The sequence below is a fragment of the Eleginops maclovinus genome, chromosome 17 (genome assembly GCF_036324505.1).
Source record: "Eleginops maclovinus isolate JMC-PN-2008 ecotype Puerto Natales chromosome 17, JC_Emac_rtc_rv5, whole genome shotgun sequence".
Taxonomy (NCBI): domain Eukaryota; kingdom Metazoa; phylum Chordata; class Actinopteri; order Perciformes; family Eleginopidae; genus Eleginops; species Eleginops maclovinus.
Genome location: NC_086365.1, coordinates 15,214,124 through 15,232,659, shown reverse-complemented (window position 1 = coordinate 15,232,659; position 18,536 = coordinate 15,214,124). Strand labels below are relative to the sequence as shown.

Below are 18,536 nucleotides of genomic sequence, written 5' to 3'. Positions count from 1 at the left end.
GATGTATTGACGGGGAAAGACTTGATATTTAAACCAAAATATCTTCGTAAATGACATTTTATTGTTGACTGATTTAGACCGTCGCTAAGCAGTTTCCATAGTAACCAGTTCTCACGTCAACGTATATATACACCTGCGTAAAGATGGCGCTCAGAAACCCGGAAGTGCGTAAAAAACAAACAAACAAACAAACGTGGAGTCCAAAATAACAGCTCCCCCTTTCATGTAAATCAAAGACACATATGGCTGTCATGTTGTTGTGGAACATGCTAGCTAACAGCTACTCATTAATATCCATCGGAGCCACTGTACCATGGACTCGGAGGAGATCGTGTTTGTGGTCACCTGACTAATGTAAGTGTACTTTCCATTTGTACTTTTACTCCACTACATTTATTTAACACCTTTAGTTGCTAGGCAGATCTGGATTACTGATGGTAAATATAATCTCCCTTAAATCAGACTTTAGTTCACCTGCAGTAAATCCAGCAGCTACCCTGCAGTATACAAAGCCATTCAAACTAGCTGCACCTTTACCAGCTCTGAGAACACTTTAATGATCAATCATTATAAAACATATCAGAGATATTATTCTGAAATGGACCAATCAGACAATGACTACTTTTACTGTCGCTGCTTTAAGTACATTTAGATGAGAGTACTTTCTACTTTCACTGGAGGAACATTTAGAATACTTTTACTGTGACAGAGTATTCCTACACTCTGGTACTTCTACTTTACTCAAGTACAAGACCTGAGTACTTCTACTTTACTCAAGTACAAGACCTGAGTACTGCTACTTTACTCAAGTACAAGATCTGAGTACTTCTACTTTACTCAAGTACAAGATCTGAGTACTTCTACTTTTACTCAAGTACAAGATCTGAGTACTTCTACTTTACTCAAGTACAAGACCTGAGTACTTCTACTTTACTCAAGTACAAGACCTGAGTACTTCTACTTTTACTCAAGTACAATATCTGAGTACTTCTACTTTACTCAAGTACAAGATCTGAGTACTTCTACTTTTACTCAAGTACAAGATCTGAGTACTTCTACTTTACTCAAGTACAAGACCTGAGTACTTCTACTTTTACTCAAGTACAATATCTGAGTACTTCTACTTTTACTCAAGTACAATATCTGAGTACTTCTACTTTTACTCAAGTACAATATCTGAGTACTTCTACTTTACTCAAGTACAATATCTGAGTACTTCTACTTTTACTCAAGTACAAGATCTGAGTACTTCTACTTTACTCAAGTACAAGATCTGAGTACTTCTACTTTACTCAAGTACAAGACCTGAGTACTTCTACTTTTACTCAAGTACAATATCTGAGTACTTCTACTTTACTCAAGTACAATATCTGAGTACTTCTACTTTTACTCAAGTACAAGATCTGAGTACTTCTACTTTACTCAAGTACAATATCTGAGTACTTCTACTTTTACTCAAGTACAAGATCTGAGTACTTCTACTTTACTCAAGTACAAGATCTGAGTACTTCTACTTTACTCAAGTACAAGACCTGAGTACTTCTACTTTACTCAAGTACAAGATCTGAGTACTTCTACTTTACTCAAGTACAATATCTGAGTACTTCTACTGCAGTACAAGATCTGAGTACCTTTACAAGCTCAAGTACAAGATCTGAGTACTTCTACTTTTACTCAAGTACCAGATCTAAGTACTTCTTCCACCTTTGGTATTTTAACATTTATACTTTTTCCCTCTTCTCCACTACAGGGTTGCACTTTTTCTAAACACAACCTTTTTAGGTCTTAAAAAGGTTTTTATTTTTTATTTCAGATGAATACTGTTCAGAAAATTCAGGACTTTCTTGATTTCATATGCAGTGTTACGATATACAAAATGTTTTTTTTTTTTAACAATTAGTATCTGTAGGAAGTTTAAAAACATCTTTTTTAGTTTGACAATATTCTAACTGGTCTATAATTGATCAGAAAAACAACCACAGAATGATTTTAGAAGAGTGAAAAACACCTGTGATTGTGAAACTAATATATATTGGACTCTAAATTGCATGTTTGTCATGATGTTTGCATGTTCTCTGATTTGATTTTTAATATTCTAATGCATCACTGTCACCATTTTCCTTTTGGAAAGAGTAACACCTCTCTTTTGGTTCCTCAGATTCACAGAGGGTGATCCTGCACTGGAGTGTTGTTCTCTTTCCGTCCTGCAGATGGCGCCACCTGAACACAGTAAAGGCCATCAGGTACCTGACTCTGTGCACTGGGAGGCTTATTGCTTATATTGGGAATATAATTAGGATTACTCATAAAATAATTATAAATAAAACACATTAAAGGTGTATTTAGGATTGACTTTAACCATTTAAATGCCATCAAACTGAAGCTCCTATTCCAAATTAGTACATTTGTTGAGACCTTCTCCAAAGTAAGGTAGTGAAATAAACCCCGCCCTCTCTTCATAACTTATAATTAGAGTTTATTAATTACTTTCCCTCATGCAGCGGAGGAAAGGGATCTGGGGGTTCAATGTAAATGCGGTTGTCTCTCTCAATTAGTAAAGCAACATTTAATCAGTTCTAGTTTCTTCCACCGGGACTCCTGCCTAGTTCCATTCAAGGGCCTTTGGTTTAATGGGATATTGTTTATTTTATTTAATTATTTACTCAACTATTTTACCAGTAGATTCTGCATGGGCTGCAAAAAGTCCCTCCACCGATCCCTTAAGGGCTTTGCTGGACTCTAATCACACCAAGAAATATTCTCAATGGTGTTGAAGCACTAATAAAGTCTGACAGTTGAAATACTCTTTGATCAATCGGATGTCTGGGGTGTTGTCATTGCTGATCTTATCTCTGCTTTATTACCCACATCTTTTTGGTTTTTGTGCCTCAGTCAGGGTCTGCAGAGAATATCGGATAACAGTTGTTGAATCTGCTTTATAGAAAACCCTCTTAATATCCAGTTATCATAAGACATGTATGACACATTTGTCAGACTATACCTAACCATGGTGATATTTGTGGTACTGTTGTCTCAGTTTTTGAACACTAGCAGCACCGCCGTCGACCATGTTTGTACAGGGAGACACAAAATAAGACCCCCTTTTGTGAGTCTTTCCACTGTTCCAGCAATCAAGGCCATTTAAAAGAGACCAAATATGTGCAGATATAGAGAAGAAGTAACCACAGTAACATTGATCTGCTCTCTCCTGTTCACCAACCCAGAAAGGCATACTTGTGTGCTGGCAATGATAAAGGAATGAATGCCTATTTGAACGGGTTTAAAATACCTAATTTTGGTGGGAAAAGGGTCAAATATAAAAATACCTCATCATATAAGGGCTATTTTAAGGACTTCTGAACCTCTGGAGGGAACACAGGCATTTTAGACTTTGCAGACCATATACAAGCACAACAGGGCCCCTTTAATAATGTACTCCAGGTTACTTTAACAAATACTGAGCCAATTGTGGTCATATTCTTTAATTGGGTATTTTTTTCCCATTAAAAATGTAGAGTATTTTGTGTAATGTGATAATTAGAGTATAGAGCCGTTTAAATCCTGTACTTGGAAAAGTACAACCATATCTATAGCCCCATTTTTGCCTTTCTGACGGATGTTATTCTGAACCCGAAGGCCTCCTCTGGGACTGATCCTGTGGCTCAACTTGGGAAAATGGACTGGCCGAAGGACCTTGTCTTTCGTATAGACTGTTCTTTTTTATTTTATTCTCCAGTTCCCGATTAGGATCAGCAATGTGGCTGCTCTATTTTTAGTGAAGATATCAGAGTGAGGGAGAGAACAGACTCTGAAGGCTTTTTGCTTCGGGTATCAATCAGTGAAAGTCCAAAAACCTCCTCTTCTGTGATGAATCATTATTAAAATATGAATGCTAATGTTTAATCCCCTTTTTCTACTGTACTTAAGTACAATTCAAAGGGAATTGTACCTTTCTTGAGTATTTACATTTGTTGCTTTTGTGTACTTCTACCCCACTACAAATCAGAATTTAATCCTTTAGTTGCTAGGCAGATTAGGATTAATGATGGTAAATATAATCTCCCTTAAATCAGACTTTAGTTCACCTGCAGTAAATCCAGCAGCTACCCTGCAGTATACAAAGCCATTCAAACTAGCTGCACCTTTACCAGCTCTGAGAACACTTAATGATCAATCATTATAAAACATATCAGAGATATTATTCTGAAATGGACCAATCAGACAATGACTACTTTTACTGTCGCTACTTTAAGTACATTTAGATGAGAGTACTTTCTACTTTCACTGGAGGAACATTTAGAATACTTTCACTGTGACAGAGTATTCCTACACTCTGGTACTTCTACTTTACTCAAGTACAAGACCTGAGTACTTCTACTTTACTCAAGAACAAGATCTGAGTACTTCTACTTTACTCAAGTACAAGACCTGAGTACTTCTACTTTACTCAAGTACAAGATCTGAGTACTTCTACTTTACTCAAGTACAAGATCTGAGTACTTCTACTTTACTCAAGTAAAAAAATCTGAGTACTTCTACTTTTACTCAAGTACAATATCTGAGTACTTCTACCACCTCAGGTTACGTTACTTTTCTAAATGAGTCTCCTTTTATAAGTTACATATTTTTGAATAACGACCCAAACACTGACGAGCAGTTGTGCGTCTTTGGAGAGGGCAGGGACGCAGGAGACGCGCAACGGCAGCAGCGTAGTCTGTTTTGAACCACTGGTTGAGATCATTGAACACTCAGCGCACTGTGGGAACGGATTATGGGAAACTAATCGACCACTTCCACCTATCGATGATGGAAACCCCACCTTCCACCCTCTAGATAGCCACAAAAGCGTCGGATGAGTGGGATCAGAGATGCTGCGAACAGCAGCCAAAATCCTGGAGCGTCTTTTTTAAATTATTTTTTTAAAACTGTGGGTGTGTGATCATTGAACACTCAGAGCACTGTCTGAACGGATTGTAGGATACAGAACGACATCCTCCACCTACCAAATGATGGATATCCCACTAAATAGCCCCAAAAGCATCGGATGAGTGAGATCAGAGATGCTGCGAACCACAACCAAGCCAGAAATCCTGGAGCGTCTTTTTTGAACAGGACTGTGGGTGTGTGCACTGTCTGAGCGGATTGTGGGATACACATCGACCACAACCATCTATCAAATGATGGAAACCCCACTTGGCCTCCCAAAATAGCCACTAAAGCATCGGATGAGTGAGACCAGACATGCATTTCTTGCTCTTTTGATCGGGACTGTGGGTGTGCTTTACGCGCAGGGATTGTCGTTTCGCCCGGACTTGCTGCTCGCCAAACTTCCCCCTGCTTCCCATCAAGTCATGTCTGATACACAGCGATGGGCAAGTTTGACGACAACGAGAGGATAATCCTCAACGTGGGGGGCACCAGGCACGAGACGTACAAAAGCACCCTGAAAACACTGCCGGGCACGCGCCTGGCCCTGCTCGCCTCCGACTCGGACATCGACTCTGTGCTGGATCAGCTGCAACAAGTGCCAGGCTTTATAGAGTACAATGCACGGACAAACGAGTACTTCTTCGACCGCCATCCGGGTGTTTTCGCCTACGTCTTGAACTACTATCGCACCGGGAAGCTCCATTGCCCGGCGGATGTGTGTGGACCGTTATTCGAGGAAGAGCTCTCTTTCTGGGGCATCGATGAGACGGACGTGGAGCCCTGCTGCTGGATGACGTACCGGCAGCACCGGGACGCGGAGGAGGCTCTGGATGTGTTTGAGCTCAACGTGGACACCGGGGAGGATGAGGACGACATTGGGAAGAGGTTTGGGATTGAGGATGTGGTCGATGGGAATGTGAGTCTGTGGAGGAAGTGGCAGCCGGTCATCTGGAATCTGTTCGAGGATCCATATTCATCCAGGGCAGCGAGGGTAAGGCTTTCCAAACACTAACAATAACCCCAACTCTCCATTCACAGTGAAGCTTTGAAAAGCTATTTCAACCACAAATTTCCCCGAAAAAAACTAATAAAAGTTGATATAAAGTCTTAGAAACTTTCCTCTCTTTCCAAACTGTTCATGCTAATAATAATAAGCTAACAATATAATATCTCTATCTACTTTATTAAGAATTCTTCAAGTCAAGACACCTCTTAATCTGTTCATTTAAAGCCTCAAAACGTTATTTTAAAACCCAGAAAAGTTCAATAAAGCTCCTATAAAGTCTCGTATACTTTCTTCCTAAATAAGTGAGATGTCTTTACTGGATCATCTCTTTCAAAACTCTTTATTTTGCAAGAATAATATACGACTCTACTGAAATAATCTGCTTTATTTATAATCCTTTAACGTCAGGACACCTCCTCATTCACAGTAAAACCTCCAAAAGTTATTTTTTAACTCTGAATTTCACAGAAACTTTCCTCTAAATAAGTTAAATGTCTTGCGGTGGATCATCTCTTTCCAAACTGTTCGTGTTATATGAATAATATACAATATGATATGTGTATTTTATTCAGAATCAAGTCAAGACAGGAACAAAGGGCTAACTCTGGGTATTCACAGCAGCAGTTTATTTGAGGAGGCTAAGTATAGCTTGTGTTTGTTTACCTCTGATGCTGTTTATTCTAGCCATGCACTCTTATCTTTCCGTTCCAGTTGTACGGGATTTGTTTATTTCCAGCTCTCAACTTTAACACTCGCAGCCATTTAGATCCGATCAGAAACACTCTGACTGCTGATGAACTGAATAAATAAATGTGTGAGAATCCAAACGACTGCCGGGCCTCGTGCTGGGGTTAGGAGGGGTGTTACCGTACACACACCAGTGTTCATTTTGAGGGTTTTATCTTCAGCTCAGGAGTATGCGTGCTGATTTTTGACGCCCCGATCGACACAACTGGTGTGTATCATGAGGTGTGTTGTTGGAGAATAACACCTCACACACGAGAGTTGTTCTCATATGTGAAAAGCGTATGAAAAAAGGTCTCTGTTACCTTTCACAATGTACGTGAAGGACAGGGGCTGTGCTGAGCGTCAGGCTGCAGCTGAATTCTTGGTAATGGACAACAAATTGATCTCTTATTGGCTGAGTGAATGACTTCCTGTATCTTCATAATGTCCCCAGGAGCATTTTAACCAAACAGATATTGATATGTGTACATCTTTGGTTTAATATTAATTCTACTATATATTAGGGATAACAGACCTTTAAACGATCAGATAAAACCCAGAATATGTGTTTTTCTGCAACATTTTGAGGTATAAACTAGATGTAAATGTATCCTGTAGTTATTAGAATCCTTGTGATGAGTTGATGTATGGCAGAGGTGTCCAAACATTTTTCCCTGAGGGTCAGAAAAACATAGGAAGGGCTGGGCCCCTCGCTAGAGGTGAGGTGTATCGCCTCATAAGTTTAGTTATAAGTTAGCAAAATCAATCAAATGTAGGTCAATTATTCCCAATACTTAAATATGCTTTAAGAAAGCAAACAGCCCATCCCAGCTCTCCGTAGGGTTTCATTTATTGTGTTTGCAGCTCATTCCTTAAAACACCTGTTGGTTCAATTAGTACTTAATTGATTCCCTAACATGAAGTCAGGTCTATTGCATCTACATCCAGATTTCGAACAAAAGAGGGAAAGGTGTTGTACATGAGAAGCCTCAAATTGATACTGCACATAGATATTATCCCCAATGTTAGCTCGGAATCATTATTTGTTAAAGAAGCCGGGATGACTTTGCAGTTTGGACTTCCTTGCTCATTTCTACTAAACGTTTTTGGTTATTTTTCGGGCGATTGCTCTGCTGACGAAGGGATGTAAATATTGAGTTAGTTTCACTAGCAGGAGGGAGTTGATGGAAACTAATGCTTGTGTTTACAGTATTCATACATCTGTCTCCCTGCACACACACTCACCCAGCACACACACACACACACACACACACACACACACACACACACACAGATGAAGTCACGCCACATTTCCTACCGACAGTACACAGAAGCATCTGTTTTCTACGAGTGGCTGATGATGCTCCTGCAGCCACGTTAGCTTCCGTCTCCACTGGTCCTTGTGTGTGTTTGTGTGTGTGTGTGTGTGTGTGTGTGTGTGTGTGTCCTCCATCAGAAAAGGCCAACTGGCTTTTGGTTAAGCTTACACACACACACACACACACACACACACACACACACACACACACACACACACACACACACACACACACACACACACACACACACACACACACACACACTGTTTCTATCGTTGCTTCCATCCTGTTCTCTCTTCTCTCTCTTTAATCTGCATGTGGTGTGTTTTAACTGTACTGTTATTATTGTGTTTTCTCCTGAATTGTGACGTGTGTGTGTGTGTGTGTGTGTGTGTGTGTGTGTGTGTGTGTGTGTGTGTGTGTGTGTGTGTCCTTTTTATGTGTTAATCTGTTTGCTGTCCCTCTCATATCTCTGTAGTTGGCCATTGCTGGATATGGATGGTAACAAAATCAAATAAACACCACTTTTTCTCTTTTTCACATCTCCCATGTCTGCTCTGAGTCAGAGGTTTTAACTGATGCCTGTCCTTGTAGTCTCCCCCCCTCCCCCCCTCCCCCCCTCCCCTCCACCTCTTCTTTATTCTCCCATCTGATACCACCGCTTGCTTTCTTTCACTTAAGAGGTTAGACACCCCGAACCGTCTGGGTGCCGCACGCCTGAAGATGAAAAAGAAAAAAAAAAGCCAGGCTGCACGCTCAGACTGCCTGTTGTCATGGCAACATCATCGCTCATCACCATCGGCCTGTCTTCATTCAGATCCGTCCGGCGTGTGAAGCTGATTGATTTTTTTGTTGCTCCACCGACCGTAAACCCTTTATTAATGTGTGACGATCCGGCCGGTCAGTTTCTGAGACGTTGGAGCGTCACGAGGTGTGCATGAGGTCCCTCCAGATACGATACACACACACACACACACACACACACACACACACACACACACACACACACACACACACACACACACACACACACACACACACATGTCTATCTGATCTTATTCTATTTTACTCGTGTTTAGTTATCTTCTCCCTCACATTGCTTGCACTTTTGTCCCGCAGCATCCTCTTGCACTATCCTTATTGTTTTCAGAATCGGTTTTAATACCATGTAAGTTTACATATACAGAACACTTCACTTTCTGGGGGAGAATACTTACCATGAAGAAGTACTTTCATAAAAGCTATTTAAAAAAAACTACTTTAAGAGAAACTGAGTTCAGAAAAATATAATAAAACATGACAATTACAGGACTGAAATAGTTTTATATTTTATAAGGTGGAAGGAGTACTCAGGTCTGTACTTGGGTAAAAGTAGAAGTACTCAGGTCTTGTACTTGAGTAAAAGTAGAAGTACTCAGGTCTGTACTTGAGTAAAGTAGAAGTACTCAGATCTTGTACTTGAGTAAAGTAGAAGTACTCAGATCTTGTACTTGAGTAAAGTAGAAGTACTCAGATCTTGTACTTGAGTAAAAGTAGAAGTACTCAGATCTTGTACTTGAGTAAAAGTAAAGTACTCAGATCTTGTACTTGAGTAAAAGTAGAAGTACTCAGATCTTGTACTTGAGTAAAAGTAGAAGTACTCAGGTCTTGTACTTGAGTAAAGTAGAAGTACTCAGATCTTGTACTTGAGTAAAAGTAGAAGTACTCAGATCTTGTACTTGAGTAAAAGTAGAAGTACTCAGATCTTGTACTTGAGTAAAGTAGAAGTACTCAGATCTTGTACTTGAGTAAAAGTAGAAGTACTCAGATCTTGTACTTGAGTAAAAGTAGAAGTACTCAGATCTTGTACTTGAGTAAAAGTAGAAGTACTCAGGTCTTGTACTTGAGTAAAAGTAGAAAGTACTCTCCTCTAAATGTACTTAAAGTAGCGACAGTAAAAGTAGTCATTGTCTGATTGGTCCATTTCAGAATAATATCTCTGATCTGTTTTATAATGATTGATCATTAAAGTGTTCTCAGAGCTGGTAAAGGTGCAGCTAGTTTGAATGGCTTTGTATACTGCAGGGTAGCTGCTGGATTTACTGCAGGTGAACTAAAGTCTGATTTAAGGGCTGATTATATTTACCATCATTAATCCAGATCTGCCTAGCAACTAAAGGTGTTAAATAAAAGTAGTGGAGTAGAAGTACACCATTCACCTCTGATTTGTAATGGATTGGACATTAAAACATTACTCCTTGTCTAGCTGGATCTACAGGTGCACAGACTGCTGAATCACATCGTGCGGATCCTGAGGTTGGAGGAAATGCAGCTGATCCTCTGCAAACAGACCTGAGTAAATAGAGTGTGACGGGTAAACAGCAGCAAACCTGGCGCTGGGTCTGAGAGAAGGGCAAATGTCTGCCGGAGCGTGGGCAGCGGGGCTCGCCCGCTGGGAGTGTTTGTAGTCGCTGCCAGTCACGCTAATCTGCGCCGCCAATCATCAGTCCTTTGGTTGACAGTGATAACTCAGTATACAGGTATAGAGAGGAAGGAGTAATCAGGAGGATAGTAGGAGATCATTTCAGAGTAACTGTTGATAATGACATTTTGGGTGTGCTCCCTTTTTCGTTTCACCTCAAGTATGCTTTCATATCGTCTCTCCTGCAGAATTTCCTTACTTTTTTGGACAGGAAATAAAACCTAGGTTTTCATTTTTGGATAGACGGCATCCACCACTGTCTCCACTGTGTCTGTGTGCACACAGAAGAGGAAGGATCGGCCTGTTCTGTGTGCACTTACTTCACAGTTGTTCACCATACGACTTCCCATCAGGCCTTGCTCTCTCTCTCGATCTGTCATTCTCACCCTTTCCTCTCCCACACACACACACACACACGCTCACACACGCTCACACACACTCTCCGGCGAAATGAACAAGCTATCCTTCTCTCTCTTTGAATTATTACATAGTAGATTTAAATGCCAGTATGTTGATAAACTATTCCTTTTTGAGTCTTTGCTAGTCTAGTTGTAGACAGTAATACATCTTTATATGTCAGGAAATAGTTCTCTTTGACATCCATAGTATGTGTTATGGTTATAATTACACAAATAATTCTTGTTTCTTAGAGTAAATCACATTGAAAAGGAGGAACATGACGTACCAACACCTTTTTAAGGATAAAATAATAAGGATTGTAGGGAATCATTGCTATAAAGTTGGCAAAAATGTAATTTCTGCTTGTGAAAAGTCAGTTTTGCAAGTCGGCATGATGTGCATTTGACTGTGAATGAAGCATTTTGAAGCATGAGTGCATGAATGACTTCCCAGCACTCCTCTGATGTGTGTGGTGCATCTGTTAACTTGTTCCCACCATATTCCTTCCTACAAATATCCAGGATCCAGGGTTTGTACAGGTGCAAAATAAAACAGTGTTTTACCACCAAAATGGAAGACCTGGTGGGTGGGTTTCACAAAATTGGACGTGCTTCGTCGCTTTGTTTCTGCAAACAGAGATCAATGTCACCCTGAGTGAAGGCTGCACACATGAAAGATGATGTCCATGCAGGAGCCAGATGCTGCATTGTAACGTAGATAAATATATACCTCAGAGACAAAGATATTTCCAGTAAGCGCGCTGCATTTCGGGAGTGATTTGTCCATAAATGAGTGCCTTCTGAGCAGCTACAACCAGATTGATGTCTCTCAGAAGGATCTATATGTTGTACAATAATGGAAATTTAAATTGTAGGCATAATATGTATGTGTCTTCACAGAGGATGCTGCATGTCATCAGGGAAGACAACCATATTCCAAATAAATAATGACTTTATTCCTACAGCCGGGTAAAAAGCCATTTGACTGAAAGCTTGATTTGTACCACGATGGTTTTAATATGGGGTTAGGGTTAGAGATGCATTACGAAAAACAACTCAATGCTTGCGTTCATATTGCAAGACTAGGTGTCACAAGTCGGGGAAGAAGACCGACTGAAGGGAAAGTGTGCTGACCCCTAAAGAGCAGCACGGAGTCTCTATCCGTCTTCTTCTATGGTTCACTGAAAGCGACCTGGCAACACCAGTTGCTATTAGTAATTCTCTACTGGATCCAGGCTCAACTTACTCATGGCTCGGTGCGTTTGCTCTTCGACGTAAACCACCAGGGGGTTTGCTGGTCTTAAGGAAGAGGCTAAAGGGTTCACTCTCTCTGTTTGGATGCAACAAATCCTCAGAAACAGGTTCAGTTTGGATTGACTGCATTTTACTTTACAACAATATTCAATTTGCAACCCTGCATCCTACACTTTCTATGATGTAACTGGATAGTGTCTGTCACTCACACTGCATGCTGGGTAAACAGCCAAGTCTTTGTGCCAAGTGTGAAGCGAGTCTTCAATCCAAAGCTGGCATACCAGGGTAATGTCAGAATTATGAGATAAAAATCTGAATTACGAGATAAAGTCTTCTTCTATGGTTCACTGAAAGCGACCTGGCAACACCAGTTGCTATTAGTAATTCTCTACTGGATCCAGGCTCAGCTTATTCACGGCTGGGTGGGTTGGCTCTTCTGTGAAAACCACCAGGGGGTTTGCTGGTCTTAAGAAAGAGGCTAAAGGGTTCACTCTCTCTGTTTGGATGCAACAAATCTCAAAGCAGTTTGAGGCACACGGATGATCCTGAAGCACCCAGCGTGTCCAATGCTTCTTCAAATCAGCTCCTGGTGAAGAGAAATGAGGGAGGAAGAATTAAAGTTGTCTTTTTGCAACACCCGACTTGGCCAATAAAGCTTTTTCCCACTTTTGTAAGACAAACAAAAACGTATGTGTGTCTTTTGACAAAACTTAAAGGGGCCCAGTTCTGCTTCTTGGGGTTTCCCCTCCTGAAACTCCTCCATTGGACGCCTTTTTTTTTTACTTCATGTCACTGGCGCTCCTATTGGCTAGCGCTACACATGATAGGCTGAGGGGCGGGACATCTTTGAGTGAATGACCAATCACAATATAGCCGGCCAGCTAACAAATCAGAGCAGACTGGGCTCTGCTTTAGACCTTTTGAGATCCTGTTGATAGGGTTTTAAATAACCTTTAAATGACCCTGGTTCTTGCTCTCCATGTGCCCTTTCCAATAATTGCATAGATTTAGCATTACAGTCAAAATGAAGGCAGTGTGTGTGTGGAAAAGCCGCAAAAAGCTGAATGGACCACCCTGTCACTTTCATCCTCACTAAACCAAATCTCATTTCATATCTCTCACATCAGTCCTGTGTGGATATGACTCATCCTTAATGCCGGCCTCTGCTAGTGGAAACACTCATTCACTTCAAAACATGAGTGGGAGAAATCTGCATGCCGTATACTTTCAGTTTTGGAAAAGCTGATCATTTTGTATCAACGTGAGATGCAATTTATTCAGTGACTCACACATCTTCACTGTTGTAAGACTCTGTGATGATATTGTTACCCCCAGGCCCTTTTTCTGTAATAGACGCCTAATTTAATTTAATCTGTTTGCTAATTATTCCCTTAAAGTCCTTCATGTCATAGCTGGAGGTATGTTGAGGATGCTGAGTCTGTTTCTGACATTTTCAGGATAAAAAATGGCACTTAGAATCTCCTTTAACTCTAAATATTCGACCTGAAATTCATCCAAATCAGCCAGGGTGCAAACATGACCACTTCCTGGTTAAATTTACAATTTTCTGGGATGTGTTTGTTTGCTAACTTGTTCTTTTTTGAGGCAGTTTTTACCTGTTAACTAAAGTAAAGCCTTAATTCGACTGGACAGCTTCTGGGTTGCAGTCTGTGAAATCGTTCTGGCTCTGTTTCTCCTTGTAGGCTGGTAGACAGACAGGTGACTGGTAAAAAAAAAAAGGACTGTTGGATGGAAGAAGTGTGAATCCCTCTTCCAGCCTGAGCTCCACCACCTGTTCCTTGAATGCTTTTTCTGTGACAGTTAACCTCAATTTCCGTGGGAATCAGATCTGCTCAGCGTGAAAAAGGTAACCAACCATCTGCTCCCGCCGGCTGAGGAGACATTTTAAGAGCTTGACTTGAACGCTGCTCAAGCGCGTGAAATGCAGCCTCTCAGCAGTAAGCCAACTCTGTCTTTCAGGCGTCGCCGTGCAGAGGGACAACACTCTAGCGTGTGAGAGGCTTCGTCTGTGCAGATGCATGCCACTGTTTGTTGGCCTCTAATGCATCCTGGCATGTGATATATCCTAAATTACACCTGCTGCTTTCTGTCAGAAGGGAAATGTGTGTTTTAAATCAGCACATGTCTTGGCTAAATGGCTGTTTAATCAACCACCAAGCTTCAGAAATAGGTTCAGTTTGGCTTGTCTGCCATTTCATCTTTCAGAGCTTTGGAAAACCTACATTTTACTCTGCAACAATATTCCATTTGCAATCCTGCAACCTACACTTTCTATGATACAACTGGATAGTGTCTGTCACTCACACTGCATGCTGGGTAAACAGCCAAGTCTTTGGGCCAAGTGTGAAGCGAGTCTTCAATCCAAAACTGGCATACCAGGGTAATGTCAGAATTATGAGGAAAAAAAAATATGAATTTAGAGAAACATTTCAGATTTAAAAAAAGAACTGAATTATGAAACATTTTGAGAAAAACGTTTTCCCAGAAATCTGAAATAAAAGTCGTTAAATCATATGTTTACCAGAGTTCATGCTCACGAGTTCACCACTTAAAAAGCACTGATCGACTGAAGAAAACGTACTCGGCTATGACCAAACCAAGCGCTTAGTTGAGTAATTGACTGACGATCATAAAGAGTAAAAAAAGAGCAGCTTTAACTGGAGTCTAAACAGTATTAAACAGTACAACAGCATAAATCACTGTATTATTTATAATAGTATTGATTTTAAGGTTCAAATTTGATGCAGAAATCTTTTTCCGCTCAGACCGTTGTCTCTGTTCACCTCTGTGATCCATCAGCCAGTGGTACTGTCTTTATTTTGGGTGTATTTCTTAAATAAAGTCAACACCACACTGGATTTAGTTCCCCTAAAAACCGCCCGGAGAATACCACCATCACTCTGCTTATTCTATGAGAAGGAGAAAAGAAAAGGACGATAAGAAGACAAAGGAGAAAAAGTGCAAAGTCACTGCGTCTGGACTTTTATCTGAACGACCTCAGAGATCATGTTCACCCAAATCCAGAACTGTCTGAGGTTTAGGTAATCAGCTTGACTTTGGGAGGATTACTCTGAGAGCTTGCGGTAGCAGCAAGCCTGAACTCTTGCTAGAGTAAGACATACTCAAGTGTCAGTGCGCTCAGAGCTCAAAGACGCTGTTTAGACGGCGCTCAGAAATAACAAGGTAACAGGGGTGCTCCGGGTCACTGGGTTCACATCAGCAGAGCTAAGAAGCAGTGCAGTGAAAAATAACGACATGATCTGGACTCAAAGTAGCAGAAAGAAAGCCTCCTGATTGTCTTTAAAGTCAAACTGAATCTGAATTCTTCTCAGTTTATTATTCATTAGCCTCCTTTAGCTTAGCGGTGGTGAGGTGAAGTCATGTGACCGTGCTGTAGTTCCTTTATAGCCCAACATTAGCCGTCTTTAGCTTAGCGGTGGAGACGTGAAGTCATGTGACCGTGCTGTAGTTCCTTTATAGCCCAACATTAGCCGTCTTTAGCTTAGCGGTGGAGACGTGAAGTCATGTGACCGTGCTGTAGTTCCTTTATAGCCCAACATTAGCCGTCTTTAGCTTAGCGGTGGAGACGTGAAGTCATGTGACCGTGCTGTAGTTCCTTTATAGCCCAACATTAGCCGCCTTTAGCTTAGCGGTGGAGACGTGAAGTCATGTGACCGTGCTGTAGTTCCTTAATAGCCCAACATTAGCCGTTTTTAGCTTAGCGGTGGTGACGTGAAGTCATGTGACCGTGCTGTAGTTCCTTAATAGCCCAACATTAGCCGCCTTTAGCTTAGCGGTGGAGACGTGAAGTCATGTGACCGTGCTGTAGTTCCTTAATAGCCCAACATTAGCCGCCTTTAGCTTAGCGGTGGAGACGTGAAGTCATGTGACCGTGCTGTAGTTCCTTAATAGCCCAACATTAGCCGCCTTTAGCTTAGCGGTGGTGACGTGAAGTCATGTGACCGTGCTGTAGTTCCTTTATAGCCCAACATTAGCCGTCTTTAGCTTAGCGGTGGTGAGGTGAAGTCATGTGACGTGCTGTCCTTTTATAGTGTTAGCTTTTTTATACAAACATCTTAAAGTGGTGTTAATATTTTGAGATTATCCTGACGAACAAAACTTGATGAGTATTGGAAACGTGTTTTGGACACAAAGCTTATTTAGTGACATTTGCTTTGTGGCATAAATGGGGTGATGCCTGCGAGCTAGTTCAGGCAGTCAACTCGAGCACCAATGATACATTGACACATAACGCCCCTCGTCACACTTGCAACCAATCAAACATAGTCTCCTAATCTGGCGCTCTATTTAAACTGTTGGATCTACCTACCTCTGCCTCGCTAATGCAGCTGCTGCTACTACTGCTGTTTCCACGCTGCTGCTGCTGCTGCGTTCACGTTGGCGATGCTCGCCTGCTCTACCACCACCCTAGCTTCCTCCCCAGCTTCCATCTGTAGGCTCGGGGGATAGTTATCTAATCATCACTTAATGTTCTGTGTTAATATGTGGAGTGATAAGGCCCGAGCCTAGACGCCAAACTCAAACTATATACTGTTTCTAATAAACATACTAATGAAATGCGTGAGTTGTCTGACTGAACGATCTGATGTGGGTCTCACCATGTTCTCCTTTAATCTAATGTGCTGGCCTTTCATGCAAAGCGAGTGCCACAATATCATTCCACTATTTTTGCAGCGAGCGTTCATGTTAATAAAAACAATCAGGCGCCGTGTGATATCTGCGGCTTCACCGCCAGCTGCAGTGTCACATTTAAATGCCGTGGTGTGCACAACTCAGCATGTAAATATAACCCTCTCCTCTGTAGCACCCTCGTATTCCCACCCTCCTCACACACCAGCAATTATGCTATTCACTCTCTGCCAAGCTCTGCCACGAACCATGACTCTCTTACCATTAGAAGTCACTTAAGCAGCGTGCTGGAGGAGGACAGTGTGTCACGTTTTCACAAGCACACACACACACTGACACACTCTCACACTCTTGTCATGTTTGTTTCTCCCCTCTTTACTTTGGTGTTCCCGGGCAAATTTTACTGGTGTGTTTTAACTGCTCTTATTAACACAAAAACCAATAATCATCACCACATTTTATTTGTTCCTAAACACTGTCTCATACTACTGGTTTACATGAATAGCTGCAGTGAATACAGGGAATGGACACTGAAATACTATTCCATATATGTCTTTGTACCAAGTGTGAAGCAAGTCTTTAATCCAAGAATGGTTTACCAGGGTGATGTCAGAATATTGAGAACATTTTTCTGAATTTAGTGAAAAGTTTTCAGAAGTCTGAGAAAAAGAAATCTGATTTATGAGAAAAAAGTGAAAATAATGATGAAAATGGCAGAATTTTGAGAAATAATGAAAGAATAGACTCTGAAATAGTTTTCCAAAATCAACATTTGGTCGCTACGCAGGTGTACGCAGGTGTGCACTATCTGATGGAAGAGCATAATCAAGGTTTACCCACTCATTCCCTATGGCGATCACTTTCGAGGTGTTACAAAATGACTAAACCTCTCAAAATTCAATGAAAGTGGTGATTTTAAACGCTCAAATGAAATCATAAGGCCTTCAAATGTTAAACACAATATGTTTGATTGATGAAAGGTGTAAATGGGTCAGTTTGACCCGAACGCGACTGGAGGGTTAACACTTAACGTGAGCGGGAGGAGAAGAAGCTCATCTTCATCCTCTATCGTTCACCTTTCCCTGTTTTTTATTAGCTTTCAACACCTGCTTAGTATGCTTCACAGATTGAGCTGTTTGTGGTGTCGTTGGTGATAATTAACACTAGTCCTTTTCATTCCAACACACAAGGATGGTAAAAGAGATTCAGTAGAGAGACATGGTGTTGTGGTGGAATAGGCACAAAAAATCAGCTCCTATGTCTTTCCCTTAACACTTTTCCAGGATAATTGATCAAGATTATGGAAAAGAGAGACCGTACATGAGGTTATAAATGTACGTGGGAAAACTACAATTTCCATAAGACTAGTAGTGACACTTCTTGTCTTTTGACCCCCTATTTCTTTTTGTCTTAACTGTGTGCTGTACTTAAAGGGGCCCTATTATGTTTTTTGGGTGTGTTTACATGGCTATATCTTGATCAAATCTACCGTATATCTATCCACGTTGTATCACGGCTGCATGTCTGTTGTAACGGGAACATAATGCAACCCATTTCACCGTGGCAGGATATAAGGTCACTGGATTTCCACCTCCTCCATAATCACCTCTATTTGTAGGGGTTAAGAGAAGGGCCCATAAAACATGACCTTCTCCGAGGCCCTAACCGATATCCTCGGGGGGGGGGCAGATGCCTTTCATTCCCTACATGACAGTTTTACAAGTCCCTCCTGACCCCATCGCCGGTGTTCATGGACACTAAACATGCATAAC

At 41.1% G+C, this 18,536-nt stretch overlaps 1 protein-coding gene and 1 long non-coding RNA gene across 2 annotated transcripts in view; both read left to right on the top strand.

Annotated features, from left to right (window-relative positions):
* Positions 1–185: 185 nt before the first annotated feature.
* On the top strand, positions 186–3,828 carry LOC134878914 (uncharacterized). The gene is made up of 3 exons (XR_010167749.1): positions 186–354; positions 2,159–2,243; positions 3,637–3,828. It is a non-coding gene; the product is annotated as an uncharacterized LOC134878914 (long non-coding RNA).
* A 941-nt stretch (positions 3,829–4,769) lies between these two features.
* kcnc2 (potassium voltage-gated channel, Shaw-related subfamily, member 2) overlaps positions 4,770–18,536 on the top strand; it is a 41,616-nt gene continuing 27,849 nt past the window's right edge. Inside the window, exon 1 of the mRNA XM_063905092.1 lies at positions 4,770–5,920. Coding sequence (XP_063761162.1) covers positions 5,369–5,920 — 552 coding nt within the window. The 5' untranslated portion in view covers positions 4,770–5,368. The remainder of the gene's footprint in view (positions 5,921–18,536) is intronic.